At 48.7% G+C, this 20,514-nt stretch overlaps 1 protein-coding gene across 2 annotated transcripts in view; it reads left to right on the plus strand.

Moving 5' to 3' along the window:
- The window catches only part of VSNL1 (visinin like 1), a 98,847-nt gene extending 83,869 nt beyond the window's left edge, over positions 1–14,978 (plus strand). For both annotated transcript variants that reach the window (XM_027622127.2, XM_027622128.2), the window contains exons 3-4: positions 11,841–12,056; positions 13,737–14,978. In XM_027622127.2, coding sequence (XP_027477928.1) covers positions 11,841–12,056; positions 13,737–13,934 — 414 coding nt within the window. In that variant the 3' untranslated portion in view covers positions 13,935–14,978. The remainder of the gene's footprint in view (positions 1–11,840; positions 12,057–13,736) is intronic.
- The last annotated feature ends 5,536 nt before the right edge of the window (positions 14,979–20,514 follow it).

Consider the following 20,514-nt stretch of genomic DNA (forward strand, 5'->3'; position numbering starts at 1 on the left):
CATGGCCTTCTTGGGGCAGTGTATAAAGGTCAAAATGCATACAGAGAGACCTGGTCTAGGACATAGGCGAACATTGCTTCCCCTGCCCCAAGAGACAAAAGTCCCCTTCTCTAGAAATTTAATTCAGGACTAATTTTCTTTTCAAATAGATGTAGTTCTACAGGAACCAGGGGTTAATAGTGGTTGCCTTGTACGAAAGCCTGGAGCCATGAGTGCAGAAAATGGATGTTGTCCCCTGGGGGACAAGTGAAGAGGCAGCTCTGGCGGGGGGTGTTTGAATCCCCTCCCAGAGAGCCCACGTGTGGAAGGCACCTCCGGCTCTGGGCAGCACGGGCTCCGGGACACAGACCCACTCTTCTCTTTTGCTCTGATTCTTTGTTGCCATTCCTCACCCTCCCTCCTGCCCACACAGAGCTCAGCATAGAGCCTGGCACCAATTAGGCTTTTGTGAGTATCTGTTGAATGAAGACGTTGGCAGAAAACAGCTCTTGGACTCACCATTTCTAATTAAGGGGAAATGTCTCTCTCTTCTTCCCATCCACGTGACCAGGTACGTGCAGGACTCGGGGGATGATTCACAGCACCATGAATCATCAGCTAAAGTAGTAATGGCAGTGACAGGTTTTAAGGCCAAGTGGTGAGCCTCCTGTAGCACAGCTGACTTCAGACAATCTTCAGAACACATTTCGGCCCTTTGACTGGTCATCGTGTGCATTTGCTGCTGTCTCCTCAGGCTTGAAAGAGACCCGCTGTGCTGAGTCGCTTGGTCATTCAACAGATGTTTATTGGGCACCTTCTGTGTGCCTGGCCCCATAGGAGGCACCAGGGATTTTAGCGGTGGGGAAAACCAGGCCATTCCCTGCCCTGTTTAGCTTAGTCCACGAAGGGAGAAAGGCATTAATCAGACAGTCCCATGAACACAAGATGATGGTTACCAAGGGTGGGACTTGGTGCCATGCACACATGTAATGGAAGGTTCTGACCTGGACTCAGAGAAGGCTTTCCTGAGAAAGTGAAGACTGAATCAAGGTCTGAGAAGCAACAGGTGTTGACTGGGCTGGGGCAGGAAAGGAGCATTCCAGACGGAAGGAATAATAGGACGGCTGCTGGACAGCACAGCAAGCCCCGGCAGTGGGAGGGCTCAGGCAGCAGAGGACTGGACTGGACCCGGGGAGGCTCGGAGGCCTGGGGACAATCTCGTTCCTTCTTCTGGGAAGAATTAGATGTGACTGGTGGGTACGGGAAGTGGGCACGATGAAGGGGGCGTGACAGGTTCCCTCCGGAGCTGCGGGGAGGAGGGACCGCAGAGTCCTGAGAGCGGGCATGGGGCCAGTTAGGAGGCAGAGAATGTGGGTCAGTAAGGAAACAAGGATCCTATTCCTGGGTGAGGGTGCATGAGTGTGAAGAGCCTCAGGCTAAAACCGAATACCAAGTTAATCCTCAGGGGCCCCAGCTTGGCCAGCAACCCGGGGTGTGTGTGCTGAGAGCCCACCACAAACCACCTGCTCACCCGGGAGCTGCCTGTAAGACCAGGGTATGGGGTGCATCAGAGCAGCCTTTGGGGGAGAGGGAGGAGGGACCCTCCAATACCCAGCGTCCCAACTCCATGCGGCCTCAGGGACCTTCCACATCTGTCATCTCCAGGAAATCTCACAACCGTCGTTCATAGTAGGAATTAATTCCTTTCGCCCCGTTTGGCAGACCGGGAGACTAAGGCTCAGATGGGTTAACAGATTTAGCCATCATCACAAGGTCAGACAGACTGGGTTTGCATCCTGCCTCTGCCTCTCATTAGCCTTGGGGGGTCCTGCTTTCTTTCAGGGATCAAGCCAAGGTCCAGGAGGCTTAATTGAAATCCTTGGGCTTGGTAGGCACATCTCCCTCCCTCCACTGCAGCACCCGCCACAGAGCCAGGGGCCACAGCCCCCATCTGCCTGCCCTGGGCGTGGCTCTGTCTGGGCCTGAGCAATCCCGCCAGATCCCTCCTGCTGCCTGGGGGGTGGGGGTGAGTGTGGACCTGTGTGAAGTCCCCAGTGGGGCCTGCTGCGGCCTGGCCCAGCCCGGCTGAGGAGCACGGAGACAGGAAGGCAGGGCTCCTGTGGGCACAGCACCAGGCGGGAGGAGCACTGTGTGGGGAGGAAGAAGCAGAGGGATGGGCCGAGAGAGGCAGAGCCCTTCGGGATCCTGGGGAAGAGGTGGATTGTCACTGGGAGTGGAAGGCTGGGCGCACTGGGCAGGTGAGGATCCCTCAGACAGAGCCTGTTTGCCTAGCCCGTCCCACCCCCCCTTAGTGGTCTGACCTTATGCCAGTTAGTTAACCCAGAATAATGACCCCCCAAGTCCTCAACTTGAAGAACCAGCTGAGGTGGCATATCCAAAAGAATTTCTTCGGGCTCTGCTCCCTGATAGACACTCATGACATGGTGGCTGTGGCATTAGTGGCAAGGCCCGAAGAGGTGCGTACTGAGCCAGGGATCCACAGCAGGCTAGAAGCCTCTGGCCGTTTCCAGCAGAGGTGAGGGCAGAGGACCTCGGAGGCCGGGGTAAGGGACAGACGAAGAAGACTCCACCCTTGAGGAGGGGATCCTGTTTGTGGGTTCATTAGCCCGAGAGCATAGGCTTCTGACATTTGAGAACAAAGGGAAACAGAATTGACCTGAGTCAGGACGTTCTTAAAGGGACAGCGTCCTACGAGAGATTGGATGGCAGACTTCTCCAAGCCTGTGAGCAGTGGAGCGTCCAAGAATGTTCTTCTGTTCTTTGATCCCATCATGAGCTCTATTTCAGGCCGACTAATGGGCACAAATCTATTCTGAGTTCGGAGGGCTGCTCAGCGTCAGCTGGGAGCTGGGCCTTGGGCAGAGCGTTGGAGAGAGTCTGTCCTCTTCAATGGCCTTGCTGTCACCCACTCTTGACCCAGCCCATCAACTGTCACAGTGGGCCAAGGCCATGCTGTGCAAACCTCCCTGAACCTGAAGGTCGGTCAGGGCAACCTCTAGGAGCCCTGCCTCCTCCATTAACTTGAGGCAGGCCCCAGTGGACGCTGGGGCAGGACGAGGTTCTCCTGGGAAATGTTGTAAGGTCTTCTCTGCACTCAGTACCACTTCTGGAAGGATGACACGTACAGGCAGCAAGATAGTGCAAAGGGCCGGAGAGGGAGGTGCGGAGGGCAGATTACATGAGGGGATGGAAGCCCCATGTTTTCAAGCTATTTCTTAACACAGCCACCAAACAGCCTTCTGTGCCGGGTGGGGCCCTGGGCTTGCAGAGGCAAATGACACCATGCATAGTCAGCATGAGGTGCCTGGGGCTCATTTACCACATATTTAAAAAAAAAATTAATAGTCACAACTGAACAGGTTATTGAAAAGATGGAAATGCAGGGCTTCGCCTTCTATCTGTAGCTAAAAGCCTCTGGTGGCTTTGGAGCAAGCTGGTGAATTGGTACAAAGTCTCCTATTGTCTTCCTGAGGAGAGACCAAGTCTTCAAGCATTTCCTGGGGTTTTCTGTTGCACTTGGATGGTTCAGAGTAGGGGTGTGTAGTGCAGTTGGATACAATCTAGTTGAAATCCCAGGAAGTTTCAGACTCTGAGACCATTGCTGAACTATGATGAAGAAGAATGGATTAACGGAAGCTTACGTATTAGGACGCAGGGGGAGGAACACACAGGAAATTTTTGTTTAAGTTTCAAACTCATAAGATCATCCCCATTACTTGTTTGTGGCTCTACACACTTGTATCATAGAGTAATTTTATACTTATTTATGCAGTTGCTTTCTTAGTATCTATTTCCCCTACTATCCTTAATGCTCTATGTCTCTTTCATATTTCATTCAGTATCTAACACAGTACTTGACGCATAGTAACTGCTCAATAAATGTTCTGTTAAAGAATGAATGAGTCACAAAAAATATCCCTCCGTCGCCTTTTAGTAATCTTCATGTAGTACATACATGCTGCCAGAAGGTGGCGATAAATGCCCACCCCCGAAGATTTCGAACCTTAGAGGGAAGGAAGCAAGGAATTACATAAATGTAACAAATACGTTTGCTTAATCAAATGTGGATTTAGGTTTATTGCCTCAGTTTGACATAGAGAAACAGCAGGATGAGGCAGAAATGACCAGACAGATCCGCATGCAAATCCTGCCTCTGTCACATGCTGCCAGGAACCTGGGGCAAATGCCTGGACCTTCCAAGCTCGCTTCCTTAACCACAATGCGGAGTTTAGGACGGCAGGTTTGGCTGTAAGACTGAATAAAGTAACACACACGAGAAGTATTAGAACCGAGGCCATTCCAATGCTGTGTGGTAACCATTAAAGCGTTCCAACAAATGCTGAGACAGATGAAAATCTGCCCCTAACTTTCCACCTTCTGTTTTGTATGTTCATATTCTGGAAAGGAGTATACATTTCTTACTGCTCCTCTGTATAACCTTGCAGCACACTGACACAGGGGGAAGAGAATTAAGGGTTTGCTGGACCTTTCTGAGTCCACTTTTCCTTGTCTGTGAAATGGAGCTGAGGGTTACTGCTTGACAAATGTATTGTGAAAACTAATAACGTAGTGTAGACCATAGGACTCCATACAGACGTCGGTAGCCGCATGTGGTTATCTAAATTGACAGGTAAGTTAAATATTAAAACATTCCGTTCTTTGTCTATACCAGTAACATTTCAAGGGTTACTTTCCCCACTGTTCTCAATTCTCTGTCTTTTTAAAATTTTATTCCCAGCACCTAAGACAGTGGTTGACCCAATACTGCTAGTAGGTATCATTTTGGACAGCGCAGTTACTGAACATTTTTATAATCACAAGAAGTTCTAGTGGACAGAGCTGGCTAGATTATAACACATATCCAGTGAGTGGGGGCTGTTTTCAGCAGCAGTGTTCGATCACCTGGTTACCCTGAAGTTGGCACCGCAAGTGTCTCTCTCATTTGGTCACTCAACAAGATCGTATTTAGCACCTGCCGTCTGCAGATCTGTGCTATGTATTATGGATGCAACGGTGAGCAAACAAGGCTTTGCACTCTGGGAATTTACAGTTCAATAACAATCCCCGAATAAATAGAAATGAATAATAATATTCACAAATATTATTAATAATAATAAATATTACCAAGTCAAAGTGAAAAAAACCCAAACCATCCCTTTGACTTGTCTTGAGGATTCTAGGAGACTGTGAATGCGTAACCAGTTGCAACTAATGCAGGATTAGGAAGGACAGCGTCAAGAAGAAATCGGTTCACTCGTTCATTCACTAAGTCATTACGGAGCGCTTGCTATGGAGAGAGTCGGTAAGGAACTAAACAGTGTAGCAGCCGAGGCTCTCTGCCCTCACTGAGTTTACATTTCTCATGGAGGAAGAAGGAGGATGAATAAATAATTGAAATATGTTGTACAGTAGTCAGCTTTTTGGAGAAAAACGAAGCAGAGAAGGGGGCTAGGAAATTCTGGGAATGGGAGAGCTGACATTTTAATTTGTCAGTATCATGGTTTTCATCACTGTTGAGTTGTGGCAGAAACCCCTCTTCCCTCCCGGGGGCATGAAGGCATTTGGTTAATGCAGCAGCTCCTTCTCACAGATGGAAGGACATAAGGACAAATACACACATGCGGGGGACCACAGACCCCCCGCTCGCTGGAGCCCTGCAGCTCCTCCTTGCCAGGCGCTAGGCACAACTGTGGGGTGCAGTGGGAGCGAACCGTCCCTGCCCTCCCAGAACCCTCACGCCAGGGGGGACACCGCAGGAACAGACTGGCTGTGCTCTAAGGCAGAGGGTTTGGGAAGATTTGTCTAGAAATAAGTGAAGCACAAGCAAGCAGAGGAAGAAATTCGGTCCAGTCGTGAAGGTTCCATGGAGGTGGAGCATTTGAGCTGGACATAAAGAAAAGGCGGGATTTCTCCATTGGCCAGGAGGAGATGGGGTGCAAAGGGAAGGCACAGAAATACGAAAGTGGGGCGAGAGGGGGGCGTGTCAGGTGACACCTGAGAACATAGTCGGGCACAGAGGCAGAAAGCAGAGGAATGAGAGAGCCGGGTGTGCAGGTTGGGGCAATCACGAAGGGCCGCGAGCAGCAGGGTGAGAAGTTCGCACCTGAGCGCTGCACACGCGAGCCTCTGGGGAGCAGAGGCCAAAGCAGGACACGCACTACTGAAGGCACGTAGTGGGTCAGCAAATAGCAAGCGCAGGGGTCCGGACTGGATTCCACTGGGTGTTTCTGTGAAGAGAAATGACACAGCCCGAGCCATATTAGAGGAAGATCAGAGCTGTTCTGGGTGTTGGACCGAGAGGAGACTCGAGGCAGGAGGGAAGTAGGAGACTGTAGCCAGAATCCCATGGGAGGTGATGGGGCTCCGGCTGAGGCAGAAGGGAGAGAAGGGGGTAAGCTATGTTTAATCCTCCCAGTGGAAAATCCACCAGAGAGGTCACAGGGGGAGAGAAGCAGAAGAGGTCTTGAGCCACCAGGACTTCACTGAAGGGCAGTCACTGAGTGAGGAGAAGGAGATGTTGTCCGGGCCTGCTCTCTAGTGGTGCTGGAGGGGGCCCTGGGAGCTTCCCCGGGACGCAGCTCTGAAGACGGACTGCCCATGCTATCGGGCTGTGCCCACCTGACTGGGCGCTGCTGAGAGTCCGAGGGCAGGGGTCCTGGTCTCCCCTCCACACGCCCCCCAGAAAGAGGATGCAGCCCTTCTTTGCAGCAGCTCCCCACAATCTGATGGCAGCCCTCATTCCTAGGCTTCCTGGGAGGGGAAGTCAATAGGAAAGGAAGATGTGCGGCCCAGAAAACCTATCTCAGGAACTTCCAGAAATCAGTGCAGGGGAATGCCATGGGACAGATGCATGCTTCTCCTGCTTGTCGTTCTGCAGGAATGGTGACATTTTCCTGTGGGTATCATGCTACACTTGGTGGGCTGGGTCCTGGCCCCACCGCAGGCCAGCAACATGGAAAGCCCGAGTTCTCAGGGCACAACTGGGGCACAGGATTGTCCCTGCGGTATGACAGGGACAGATCAATGTGTAGTCTTGAGGTCAGAGGCTCACCAGCAGGGCCAGAAGTAGCCAGGGATGGAGGGCCCTTCCTGCCCCCACCTTCTGTCAGGTTCCCACTACTAAGCTTGGAGTCCCAAGTGTCAGAGCAAAAGGGCTGTGGGCCCACACAGGGGGAGTCCTACACCCGGGGAAGGGGCCTCCAGAGGGCCCTGAGAAACTGCCTCTGGTGAACCATTCTGGCCAGCCATCATTCTCCTCCTGGGAACCTCGGGGACCAGCCTGGGCATCTCTGCCCCCAGAGATGCAGTCCAAACTGCAGCTGATGGTGCCATTCTCACCCTGAGACTTGAGTCTAGGGTTCTGCTGGCCAGCCCCTGGAGCAGAGCCTGCTCCACCCCCCAAACCCTGCTCTCCGAAGAGGAGCCTTCTCTCAGGTACCCTCAGGAGGGCAGGCTGTCCCAAGGTGCCAAACCAGACAGTTGTGGCCTCCAAGAGCCCCACGACCCAGGTCCCACCATCACTGGAAGGACTGCAGTATCTGGATTCAGTCAGCTGACCATCTGCAACTGCCTCCAGGTGGCTTTTTTCTGTTACTGGAAATGCAAGATATACTTGAGATAAAATGTTTGACCAAAAGTAGAAAAACTAAGTGTGTATGCACACAGACATAAAATAGAAACTAGAAATTTATCAAAGACTAGCTATAGTCAATCATCTAATACAGTTTCTAAAATTTCTCACAACTAGATTCATCTTCTTTCAAACAAATCGCTATGGACTGAATATTTGTGTACCTCCCCAAATTCACATGTTGAAACCTAAGGCCCAAGGTGATGGTATTAGGAGGTAGGCCTGTTCAAGAAGTTTAGGTCATGAAGGTGGAGCCCTCATGAATGGGATTAGTGCCTTTATATAAGAGACTCCACAGGGGTGTCTGGGCGGCTCAGTCGGTTAAGTGTCCGACTCTTGATTTCAGCTCAGGTCATCATCTGAGGTTTGTGAGATCCAGCCTCACATCAGGTTCCGTGCTGGGCATGGAGTCTGCTTAAGATCTTAGGATTCTCTCTCCCCCTTTCCCTCTGACCCCCCCAAAAAAAAGAAGGAAAAAGAGACCCCATAGTTTCCTTCATCTCCCATGAGGACAAAGCAAGAATTTAGCACTGTGCAACTCAGAAAAGGTCCTTCACCAGAAACTGCCCCTGCTGATACCCTGGACTTCATCCTCCAGAACTGTGTTTATAAACCATCCAGTCTGGGACATTTTGTTACAGCAGCCTGGACGGACTAAGACACAGTGGAATTATATATTATAGAATATATATTATACACACACACACACACACACACAAATATACATATGATTTTCCAACCTCAAAGTTTTTTATTTATTATATAGACTTGTAGATTAATGCCACTGAAAATTATTTCCACATCAACAAGAAAAATACATTGAATTTAAAAAATAAAAGAAATTTTAAGCAACAATACACAAAAAATACTTCTACTTCTCAGGCACTGTCGTAGTCCAGAAGTGAATATCAGTTCAAGACCCCAATTTCTTCCTAAAGACATTGAAGAGTGTGGCTTCATTTTTCTGTGATGATCCCTCCAGAGCTGAATCATTTCATCAAAAGGAGCATGCCCCTGATTAGAAAAATTCCTCAAAGCACTCAGAACATGATAAGAGGAGTTTTCTAAAGGGAACAAGCCCTCCAGATATGTTAGCACACGCTCGGTTCTTCTGAGGTAAACATGTTGGCTATAAAAGTCAGTAAATAGACCTTTTACAAGGCACATGTAACTTTTACAGCTCAATCGATTTTTTCCTCAAGAATTTTCAGATCTAAATTTTTAATATACTGACTTGAAGTTCCCTGCTATTTTTTTATTTATTTTTTTAAAAGCTTTATTTATTTATTTGAGAGAGCGAGAATGAGAGAGAGAGAGTACACGAGAGGGGGGAGGGTTAGAGGGAGAAGCAGGCTCCTCGCTGAGCAGGGAGCCCGATGCGGGACTTGATCCCGGGACTCCAGGATCATGGCCTGAGCTGAAGGCAGTCGCTCAACCAACTGAGCCACCCAGGCGCACCCCCCCACTGCTATTTTTTGATAAAACTATCAGATATCCCTTCCCTTTAAAGTATGCTATGTGAAATAAAGGTTAAAGTATTTCACTGCCAGAAACCCACACAGATGGAGCCAATTACCCAGGGGTCTCAAGTCACCGCATAGCAAGCCTGGTGGATACACAGCACTAAGAAGAGACGAGAATCTGCCAAGGGCTCACTCTGCTCTGCTCTGAGGCCATTTCACAGGGCCCAGCTCTCCCCAAGACTCCTGACCACAAGGCAGATAAGACACATCTGCAAAGAGCAGAAAGGGGTGAAGAACATTCGTGCACAAGGCACTTGTGACATGGTGATCTAATAAGAAATACATACTTGGTCTCAGTTCCCAGTTCCTGACACCAGAGCTTCTAAGACCCTCAGACTCTCTGGAAGGGTAACAGTGTGTTTTGTATGCTAATGAGGTGACTGGTGGCTGGGGGCCCTTTGATAGCTTCCTGATGGCAGCTGGTCAGGAGGAGAAAGATAGCAGGCATGACTAGAGGATGGGAACTCTGGGGAGGGGAGAAGGGCTGGAGATGGAATTCAGTTGTCAGTAGCCAGTGATGTAATCACCGTGTGTAAGTAATGAGGCTTCCAATAAAACCCTTCAACTACAAGTTGGAGGAGCCTCCCAGTTGGGGGACACACTGAGGTGCTCTTCTGGTGGCGTGCCCACAGAGGGGTCTGTGCACCCTCCATGCACCTTCCCCTACACCTTGCCCACTGGGCCGTTCCTGAGTTGTGTCCTTTAAAATAAACCGGTAAAAAAAAAAATTAAAAAATTAAAAAATTAAAAAATAAAAAATAAAATAAACCGGTAATAGTAAATAAAGTGCCTTCCTTAATTCTTCAAGTAGTTCTAGCGAATTATTGAAGGAGGGCCTTGTGGGCCCCCCACCCGACTTTCTATCAAGTCTATCAGAAGTACCAGGGACTGACCACTGGCATCTGACATGGGGGCGGTCTGGTGGGACTGAGCCCTTCCCGGTGGGGTCTGCATGGACTCCCCCAGGGGGTTAGTGTCAGAATGGAACTGAATTCACCTGGACCAGGTTAATAATGTCCAGAAAATCAGAGTTGTTAGGAAGGAAAAACCAAAAACCAAACCCAACCAAAACAAACCCCACACATTTGGTGTCAGGAGCATCATAAGTTTAAAAAAAACATTCAGAGCACATGTGAATCAAACTTACCCATTTAGAAACTGTCAAGGTCAAAACTGTGTAATTCAAAAGTCAGCACCTGGTAGCCCGTCCTCAGGGACCCAAGCCCCTAATGGCATTATGGGGTGAAGGGGAAACGGGCTGAGCGTGTAGGAGAGGACAGGAGCCTTTCCCTCTTAATTCTCCACCTTGAAACCAATCCTGTAGTCTTGCCCCCTCCTCTGTCCTAGCTCTCATCAGTCCTGCCTTGGGTGTCCCCATTAACTGTGAAATCCCAGAGCCTGGGGAATAGGGAGCTGTGCATCTCTGCTTTCCCAGTACCAAAAACGGGGCCTGGCCACAGTTATGGGATCTCATGGGGAAATACACATTTCATTTCTGCCCAGAAATGTTCCACCTTCCAAGGTGCTTCTAAGTATGGGAGGTGTGGGCAGCAGGCCCCAGGGCAGGAAGCACAGTGAGAAACATGAGCTGAGGGCCCCCCCGGGGAGGGAGACAGCCCCAGGTGGGCCCGAAGCAGGCCCGCTGCACGGAGGCTGGCCAGCCTGCCCCAGTAACCAGTGACATAACTTACCAAGGAGCAGGGATACCAGCCCGCGACATCCTCAGACACCTGCTTTGGTCTTTGTATTTGCGGGGCTGATTCATCCAGAAATGCGCATATCCCCTCTCTGCCTTAAAACAGCACGCAGGTGGTTTGTTTTTGCTTTTGGTTTGGGGTTTGGGGCTTGTTTTCTACCCTCCACCTAGAGAATGTCCTTTAGCTTTGCTGGGGCAGCCAGAGCGGCAGGCATCAGAACCACCTGCTGTTTGTGACTGGCCGAGGCGCCCGTCTGCAGCCCGAGCCCAGCGCCTCCTTCTCCAGAGTCTTACCTCCTCCAGGGTCGGCTCTTCCTTTTCCTCCTGGGTCCGTTCTTTGTCTCCAACGGCACACTGGCCAACTGTTGGCTCTGGAAAGAAACCTCTTTATAGTTCTTAAAAATAAGCCCAGTCATGTTCTATTTTTAATGGGTTTTAAATGTCTGTTCTACAAAAGAAAAGTCCCTGTAAAAAAGAAGAGAGCCGATGGAACCTCACCCGGGGAGAGGAGTGTGGGCGGGGGCTGGGGAGCCGGGGGCAGAGCAGCTGGGCTGGGCAACCTTGCGCTGGCCCCACCGGGTGGCGAACCTGGAGGTCCAGAGAGGAAGGCGAAGTTCATGGAGCACCGCTCTGCGTGGGGCGAGAAGTCGGCTCCCTGCCTCAGTCCTTGTCCTTGTGGGAGAGAGGGCAGGGGAGCCACGGATGAGGGACCCTAGCTGCGGGCTCGAGGGCCCCGCCACCACCAAGGCCGCATGTTCCAGCCTCATGCACAGGAAATGGCCTGAGGGACGCCTGCCCTAGGCCTTGAGCACCGCGCCAAACCGCTGTGCAGGCGGGAGGCCTGCCTGCCACCCCTCCTCCCTCGGCGGCCCGGGAGCGCCCGCGGGGCTGTCCCCGGGATGGCGCGGTGGCCTCCCTGGCTTTCCCGGACTGCAGCCGGGCCTGAGGTTTTGGGCCTCCCGCCACCTGAACTTGTGTCTTCTGCTTGCAGTTCTTCCCTTACGGGGACGCCTCCAAGTTCGCCCAGCACGCCTTCCGAACCTTTGACAAGAACGGGGACGGCACCATCGACTTCCGAGAGTTCATCTGTGCCCTGTCCATCACCTCGAGGGGCAGCTTCGAGCAGAAGCTGAACTGGGCCTTTAACATGTACGACCTGGACGGCGACGGCAAGATCACGAGGGTGGAGATGCTGGAGATCATAGAGGTGAGGTGGTGGGCCCTCAGGGCGCGGCGGGGCCAGGGGGGTGGGGGGGTGCCCTCCGGGCGAGGCCCGGGCTGGGTGGGGCGGGGGAACCCCTCGGGGCGGGGCCGTGGGGGAACCTGGGTGGCCGGGCCCGGGCAGGGGCTGGGGACCTCGTGGTGGGGTTGGGGGGCGTTCAGGGCGGGGCGGGGGCCCTCGGGGCAGAGGGTGGGTGGGAGAGGGGTGGGGTGTAGGGGGAACCTCCGGGCGAGGCCGGGGCGGGGTGGGGGGGCCTCGGGGAGGGGTGGGGGGGAACCTAGATGGCAGGGGTGGGGGTGGCCTTTGGGGGTGGAGGGCCCTCGGGGCGGGGCGGGGCCGGGCCGGCGGGGCCTCGGTGGACCTTGCCATGCGGGTGGACTTCGGGACTGGGGCGGGGCGGGCTAGGACCACGGCCGCAGGGCACAGGAGGCAGACCCCCCAGGAGGAAGCTTCCTGGAGCCTAGACTGTGGCGACTTCTTTTCTTCCCGGCCTGGAGCCCGGGTAGTTGCATGCCAGGCCGTGAATTCTCCCGACCCCCATCCCGGGCCTCGGCGCAGCGCTGGGAAAAGTCACAGATCCAAGCCGCCGGGCTCCAAGGATAGTATCAGATTGTTCTTCTGCCCTTGGTTTAGCTCTGCTCTGCTGGATGTTCCCCCCTTCCTCAAACCAGCTTTCCCCTGGTGGGCATCTTGGGTCCTCTAACTGGAATCTTAAAAACTTTATTGAGTTATAATTTATAGACCACAGTATGCAGCCATCACCATAATCCAATTTTAGAACATTTTCATTCCCCCTGTAAGACCCCTCCTGCCACCTGCCTGTTCTTATTACAGACTCAGAAGACTCCACTCTTCTTTGTCTCTATGGATTTATGTCTCTGGACATTTCGTATAAACAGAATCGTACAATATAAATATATGGCTTGTCTGGCTTTTTTTTTTTTTAATCTGTGTTGTAGGATTCATCAGCATTTCGTTCCTTTTTATTTCTAAAATAGTATTCAATTGCACAGATCTGTCATATTGTTTATCTGTTTACCAGTTGTTGAGTGCTGGTGTTGCTTCCACTCCTTGGCCCTTAATAATGCTGCTACGAACATGCACCAGCAGGTCTTGGTATAGATGGGCAATAGAAACTTGTTTCTATTTAGAAAATTCTCACGTTGAGAATTACTTGTGTACAGCTAATTGAACTGGATAGTCAGAATTCTTTAACTTACAGAGTGCCTGATCCACAGATCTCCCTACACTCTCTTCTTTCTGAGCCAGACGTTACTGGCCCACCTTGCTTGTCTTAACTGATTGTAAGTTCCTTATCAGTTCGGACCACCTTTTTTGTTTTCCTAAATCTACAAAGACTAGTGCTTGGTGACTTTCATCTGTACTTCAAACCCCGAATGTTTAAAACTGAGCTCATCATTTTCCTCCTGAATCTTCTCATCTGTTATTCTTGCACCTACCACTGAAGTACTCTTTTCCCCACTTCCTCCAGCCAGAAACCTGGGAGTCGGATGAAATTCTTTTATGCCCAATTAGTCATAAGACTCACACATATTTGATTATATCACTGTCTTACTTAAAACGACTTTGGAGTCCTTTGAAGTAAATTTAAATTCTTTATCAGATCGTGGGAGAACTTTATGGTCTGTTTCTGGTTTTCCCAAGGCTATCTATAAGATGGTAGGCACCGTGATCATGATGAAAATGAATGAGGACGGCCTTACGCCTGAGCAGCGAGTAGACAAGATTTTCAGCAAGATGGATAAGAACAAAGATGACCAGATTACACTGGATGAATTCAAAGAAGCTGCAAAGAGCGACCCTTCCATTGTATTACTTCTGCAGTGCGACATTCAGAAATGAGCTGAGGTCAACGCTATGGACTGCACAAAAGTCTCAATGTTCCATTCAGTCTGCAGCTATTCTTTCACACACACACACACACACACACACACACACACACACACACACGCACACACACGCACACACACACGCACACAAATATTGCTTGGACTACCTATCAATGAACTTGCTTCTTGTGTTTGAAACACTTGTGTGCATGAGAATGTCATTTGCTAATGAATTTTAAAAGCATATATTATAAAACAACCTTCCACAATGTGATATGTGTAACATCATTTCATAAAATCCCTTCTCCCCTCAAGCCTGGGCAGAAATGTGCTGCAAAGAGTTCTATGGTTTCTTGTTCATGTTTTGCTAATGCTCGTGTCTCCTTGATTACATGTTAGTAGCACTGAGCCCCCCACGGTAATGTAACTTAATATAAACTGTGTCACCATTCTCCTGTAAAATAGTACTGGACAGGGCCCGGAGGGGCCTTGGCTCCTCTGGGTGGTCCACACCCAAGAGCTTGTATTATCAGTGAAGATAAATGTGCTACATTTGCATGCCTTTTAGGTTTGCCTTAATTCTTACCTCATTTACATTCTATCAATCTGGAAAGAGCTATGTTGGAATTAATGCAGTATAAAACTTAAAAATCCTGCTAAATGACTCATTAATTAAGTATATCTATCTCTATATACATATACACAAAGATATTATTTATTGAAAGTAAAAAAAGAAAAAGCTGGAAGTGTATTGATTTTTGCTTGAATTTTCAAAGGCTTCCAAAGAGGTGGTAATAGATGTCCCAAATAAATTTATAACATTTGACTTTTTTCTTCAATTCTTATTTCATAATTTAAAATCTGAAATGGATGTTCATAATTATCAAGGGTCAGCTAGCCACAACTTACCTACCCTGAAACACACATCTTTGGAATTCAGAGAATTAATGACAATGAAAGGGGAAAAAAAAAACACAACTTTCCAACTCTTTATCCTGGCCCTCAAAAGAGGGGCAATTAACATGGTATATAAAGTTTAAATAAAACATAAAACTTGTTTGTTCTCCAAAAATGCTCATTGTATAAAATTAAGTTTCCTCTCAATGTGACTGGGTGCTAGCAACACATGACCTTCTTCACCTGCTGTGGAGGACACAGGCAACCAGCCAAGACGTGTCCTCCAAAAGCAGCCTGTAGGAAAGAACACTTCTGTCTTTCCAGGTCAAAAGTATACTAGTTATTATTTTTTTTCTTTCTTTTTTTTTTTTTTTTTAGAGAGAGAGTGGGGGAGGGGCAGAGGGAGAGAGAGAGAGAGAATCTTAAGCAGACTCCATGCTGAATGCAGAGCCCAATGTGGGGCCCAATCTCATAACCCTGAGATCATGACCTGAGCCGAAATCAAAGAGTTGGACGCCTAACTGACTGAGCCACCCAGGCATCCTGCTAGTTGTTATTTTTAATGATGGGACAAAATTCTGACCCTTTGAAGCCTGAGGAAGGCAGGCAGAATTCCCTCAAGAGCTCTCAAGACAGGTTGGTATTTTCAGAACGTATCTAGAGAAGTTCAGTTTTCTCCTACAGCACTGTGCAACAGAACTTTCTATGACTATGGAAAGGTACATGTCTGCACTAGCTACATGTAACTATTGAGCACTTCAATATGGCTAGTGTGACTGAGGAACCAAATTTTTCATTTTAACTAATTTAAATTTAGGGTTCCTGGGTGGCTCAGTCAATTAAGCGTCCGACTCTAGATTTCGGCTCAGGTCATGATCTCAGGGTCATGAGAACGAGCCCTGCGTTGGGCTCTGCACTTACCAGGGAGTCTGCTTAAGATGCTCTCTCTCCCTCCCCCTCTGCCCTCCCCCCACCCCCCAAAAATAATGATAATTAATTTAAATTTAATTTGCCACATGTAGTGAATAATTATAGTATCAGACAAGACAGTGCTATATTATTCACTTTTTATTGAGTGCCTTTTTTTTTGTTTCCTAAATACTCTCCCTTTGTCTGTCTTAGGATCATTAACTAAGACCAGAGACCAGGGCCTAATGATTCCATGCATCCATGCAACAAGAAGCTGTGAGCAAGCACACCTTACCACAAACACTCAGGACACCGACAGTACCTGAATCACTGATAGAACCGTCCCAAGTGGTACTAGAATGTCCTTCGTCCCTGTGCTTGGTGAGTCCAATGTGGGGGCAGGGAGAGATGGGAGAGCTTCAAGGCCTCCCGATATTCTCTGCCTCTAAGTGAGGGGGACCGGGGTGGGGGTGGGGGTGAGGAACTAGGGAGGCTCCTTAGAATGGTACTCAGTTAAATCAGACTCTGACACTGCATTCATAGCAGATCTTCACTGGTCACCTGTTGTGCACCCAATACCATCCTTTTTGGGGGGGAGAGAGACAATAACCAAACACCACACACACACATAGATAATCACCTGTAAGAACAATGAAGAAAAGAACCACAAGTTAAGAAGGATGGGAATGGTAGCACAAGTAATGGGGTGTAGCAATCTGATTAGATGACATTTGAAGTAAGACCTGAATGAAGGAAGTGAGCCACAAGGATATTCAGGGCAATTATGGGGGGGGAAACCCCTCCAGCAGACTGACTAGTTCTTTTTTTTTTTTAAAGATTGATTTTATTTATTTCAGAGAGAGAGAGAGAATGCCCACAGGTGGGGGGAGGGGCAGAGGGGGAGAGAATCTTCAAGCAGACTCCCCGCTGAGCATGGAGCCTGAGCAGGGCTATTTCCCACAACCCAGGAGATCCCAATCTGAGCTGAAACCAAGAGTTGGATGCTTAACCGACTGAGCCACCCAGGCGCCCCTGACTAGTTCTTTTCATAAATAAAATGTAAAGATTGGGTCAACAAGTGAGCACGGCACTGGTAGTGTGGGACTGGTGCTGTGGGTATGCTGGAGAGCAGTCCAGTGGCCCTTGGCTAGAGTAATTGTGCATGTGCCCTCGGAGGCGGCACTCCCACTTCCGGGTATACTGCCTGCCCCAAGAAGCTCTCACAGGGAGCCATGAGGGGATGTGTCCCAAGATGTCTGTGACAGCGTTTGTGGGAACTGCAGGCAATCTGGTGGTTCATGACGAGAGGAACAGGTAAGTAAAATGTGGTCAGTGCATCTAACGCATACTACACATTGGCTGGAGGCATGAGACTGATGCACACACAGCAACGTGGACACAACTTTTTTTTTTTAAAGATTTTATTTATTTATTTGAGAGAGAGAGGGAGTGGGAGAGAGTGCATGAGAGCGGGGAGGGCCAGAGGGAGAGGGAGAAGCAGGCTTCCCACTGAGCAGGGAGCCCGATGAGGGGCTCGATCCCAGGACCCTGGGATCATGACCTGAGCCAAAGGCAGACGCTTAACCAACTGAGCCACCCAGGCGCCCCAGACATAACTCTTTTATTTATTTTATTATTATTATTTTTAAAGATTTTATTTATTTGACAGAGAGAGACAGCGAGAGAGGGAACACAAGCAGGGGGAGTGGGAGAGGGAGAAGCAGGCTTCCCGCGGAGCAGGGAGCCCCATGTAGGACTCGATCCCAGGACCCCAGGATCATGACCTGAGCCGAAGGCAGACGCTTAACGACTGAGCCACCCAGGTGCCCCGGACCCAGCTCTTTTAAATGCCAGATGGGGAAAATAGAAACAAAATCTTATGCATGGTATAATATATATAAATGAAAAATTCATTCTCACAATAAGAACACCAAAGTCATGTAAAACTAAAGGAAATACCACATCAGAAAAGTTTCTAGGGGTGGGTCATAATGGGAGTGGTTCAGTTCCTAGGGCTCCATGCTAACTCCTCCCCAAAACTTAGTGGCTAAAAATAGAAACAATCCTTTTGTTATTTCCACGGTTTCTGTGGGTCAGGAGCTGGTGAGAGGTTTGTGTGGCTGATTCTGGCTCGGGGTCCCTCCTGTAGTTGCAGCGTTATGGTAGCTGGATCTGACCCGGGGTCTGGGGCAGCTGGGGTCTGGGGGGCATCTCTCTTCCTGTGGTCTCAGGGCTCCTCCCACTGGGCCAGTTTGTGCTTCTTCACAGGATGGTGGCCTCAGCATGCATTTTTTTAAAAAAGATTTATTTATTTCTTTATTAGAGAGAGAGAGAGTGAGCACAAACAGGGGGAGCGGCAGGCAGAGGGAGAGGGAGAAGCAGGCTCCCCATTGAGCAGAGAGCCCGACACGGGGCTCGTAATCCCAGACCCTGGGACACCCAACTGACTGAGCCACCCAGGCGCCCCAGCATTCACGACTTTCATGGTGGTTCAGGCTCCGGCACAAGTAGTCCTGCAAAGATGTTGGAGGTATCATAGATTTTTCTGACCTGACCTCACAAGTCAGGAAATATCACTTCCATAGCATTTTATTGATGACAAGACAGTCACAGACCCATCAATATACAAGGGAATTAGATTCCAAGTCTTGCTTTTTACAAGGGAATCCTATTGTTTGAAGACTTCATATCTCCTGTAATTCACTCATTCAGGATCAGTTTCTGGATGAATAATATGAACTTCTTTCTTAAAGAGGCCAGATGCTTATTTCCTCCACATGGTTGGAACTTCATGTCAAGAAGTAAAACACATCTTAAACAGATGTCTTCAGAGAGCCTAAAGGCAAAGGATGTGTAGGGGAATAGCAAGAAACTGGTAGTCAATTAGAGCTCTAAATAAAATAACATAAGGTTCCCTGGGGTCCTTTCTTGTAAGCAATTACGTTTCTCCAACATTTTGGGCACACAATTCGGATTTTCCCCAGCATCTTGCAGGTGAAATATAATTTCCAGACTCTTCAAGTCACTTCATTGTTTGCCATTCTTACACTCACCAGTGTGACGTTACTCATCAAGTACCAGTACGCTTGCCTCCACCTCTGCATTTTCTCTGTAAATGGCACGTTCATTCTTACAGTTTTCGGGCCCCAGGCCAATTATCCTTGATTCCTCCCTCACAACTCCAGAGTACGACCAGCAAATCCCACTGCCTCATTTCCCACTTGAACACTCTACCCCCTCTACCTCCTTACTTCGGCCCAAGTCACCATGACCTCTTACCTGGACCGCAGCCAAAGCTTGCTTTCATTCACCATACTCTAATCCTAACCTATTCGCACAGCAGCCAGAGAGATTATTTGAATATGTTGACTAGACCAGGTTGGAAAACTTAGATGTCGAATAATCATGCTTCCTTCTGCCTACCTCTGCACCTCATCCTCTTTGTTCACTAAGCTCTGCCAACATGGGCCTCACGATTCCTGGACATGACGTCCGTTCTCACCTGTGGCCTTTGCACTCATGTTCTCTGCTTGGAACCCTTGCTCCAGGTCTTCCCATAGCTCGTTCTCTCACTCATTTCAGCTCTGCTTAGATACTACCTTCTGCAAAGTCTTCCTTCAACACTGCTTCTGAGACACCACCCCCTCCACTTAACTCCTGACCCTGCTAAATTTATTACACATAGCAATTACTGTTCTCTGGAATCATATACAGTGGATGTTCCCCTGAACTAGAATTTTAGCTCCCCAAGGGCAGATTTGGTATTACTCACAGTAGTATTCCCTGTGCTTTAAATTGTTGCAAGCACGCACATGGCAGGAACTTCATCATTTTTGAATGAATCTCTATATTCTTATACTTGAGAAAATCAGGCAGCAACAGTCCTCTTAAGCTTGCTGATCAGTGAGTATTCTCAGGCCACATTAGTTTCTATGGAATCTATCCAGATGCCCCAACCAAAATTCAAGAGGTTAGGTATCAATATTATAAATAATTAAGAAAATTTCATTTGCTGACGCAAAGAAATGGCTAATTTATATCCACATTACTTTACCACTCTTTAAAGAACAAAAGCTATTCCTATTAAATAATATTTTGATGTATCTTCCAGTCCACAGTCACTTAGTTCAAGTCATAAGATATCAGTTACTGTTTGAACTTTTAGAACTCTAAGTTTCAAACCAATTCTCTGGAAAATCTGAGTTGGTCAAAGTATAGGCATCCATGTTGATGTATAAAAAAGTCCTAAATCTAACCAGAATGTCACTGACTCGGGACATGATAACCTGGACTAATTCACAGGAATCTGGATCACTTGGTCTCCATCATGGCTGGCAACACTTCTGATCCAGCTCGTGTTCCAGACAACAGTTATTTACTCAGAACTCAAGCATTTTGGTCTCTGGACATCTTAAAGATATGTCAAGGTGAAGGGTTGGGAGGGAAGCAGCCCTTGAGGATGGGTCGGAGAAGTGAAAATACTTAAGAAAGAAGAAGGCAGTGCCTGAATCTTGATTATCAGCTTGAGTAACTTTATTATTTATATCTTGGTTTACTACAACTCATCACCTTTGTCATTTTGAGAATGATCTTAATCATGTCCAGCCCACGGATTTGAGAGGATAGGATTGAAGAGTCCAAGGGAGCACGTGCCCCTTGTTTCCTGGGATCTCATTACTCAGGTCAGTCCTGATGATAAACCAGGGGCCGGGGAACACTCTGTATGATGTAGTGAAGTCACTCAATACAAACATTTAAAGTTTTATTTTTAGAAGTTACATGTATTA

Source organism: Zalophus californianus, chromosome 8 (genome assembly GCF_009762305.2).
Source record: "Zalophus californianus isolate mZalCal1 chromosome 8, mZalCal1.pri.v2, whole genome shotgun sequence".
Classification (NCBI taxonomy): domain Eukaryota; kingdom Metazoa; phylum Chordata; class Mammalia; order Carnivora; family Otariidae; genus Zalophus; species Zalophus californianus.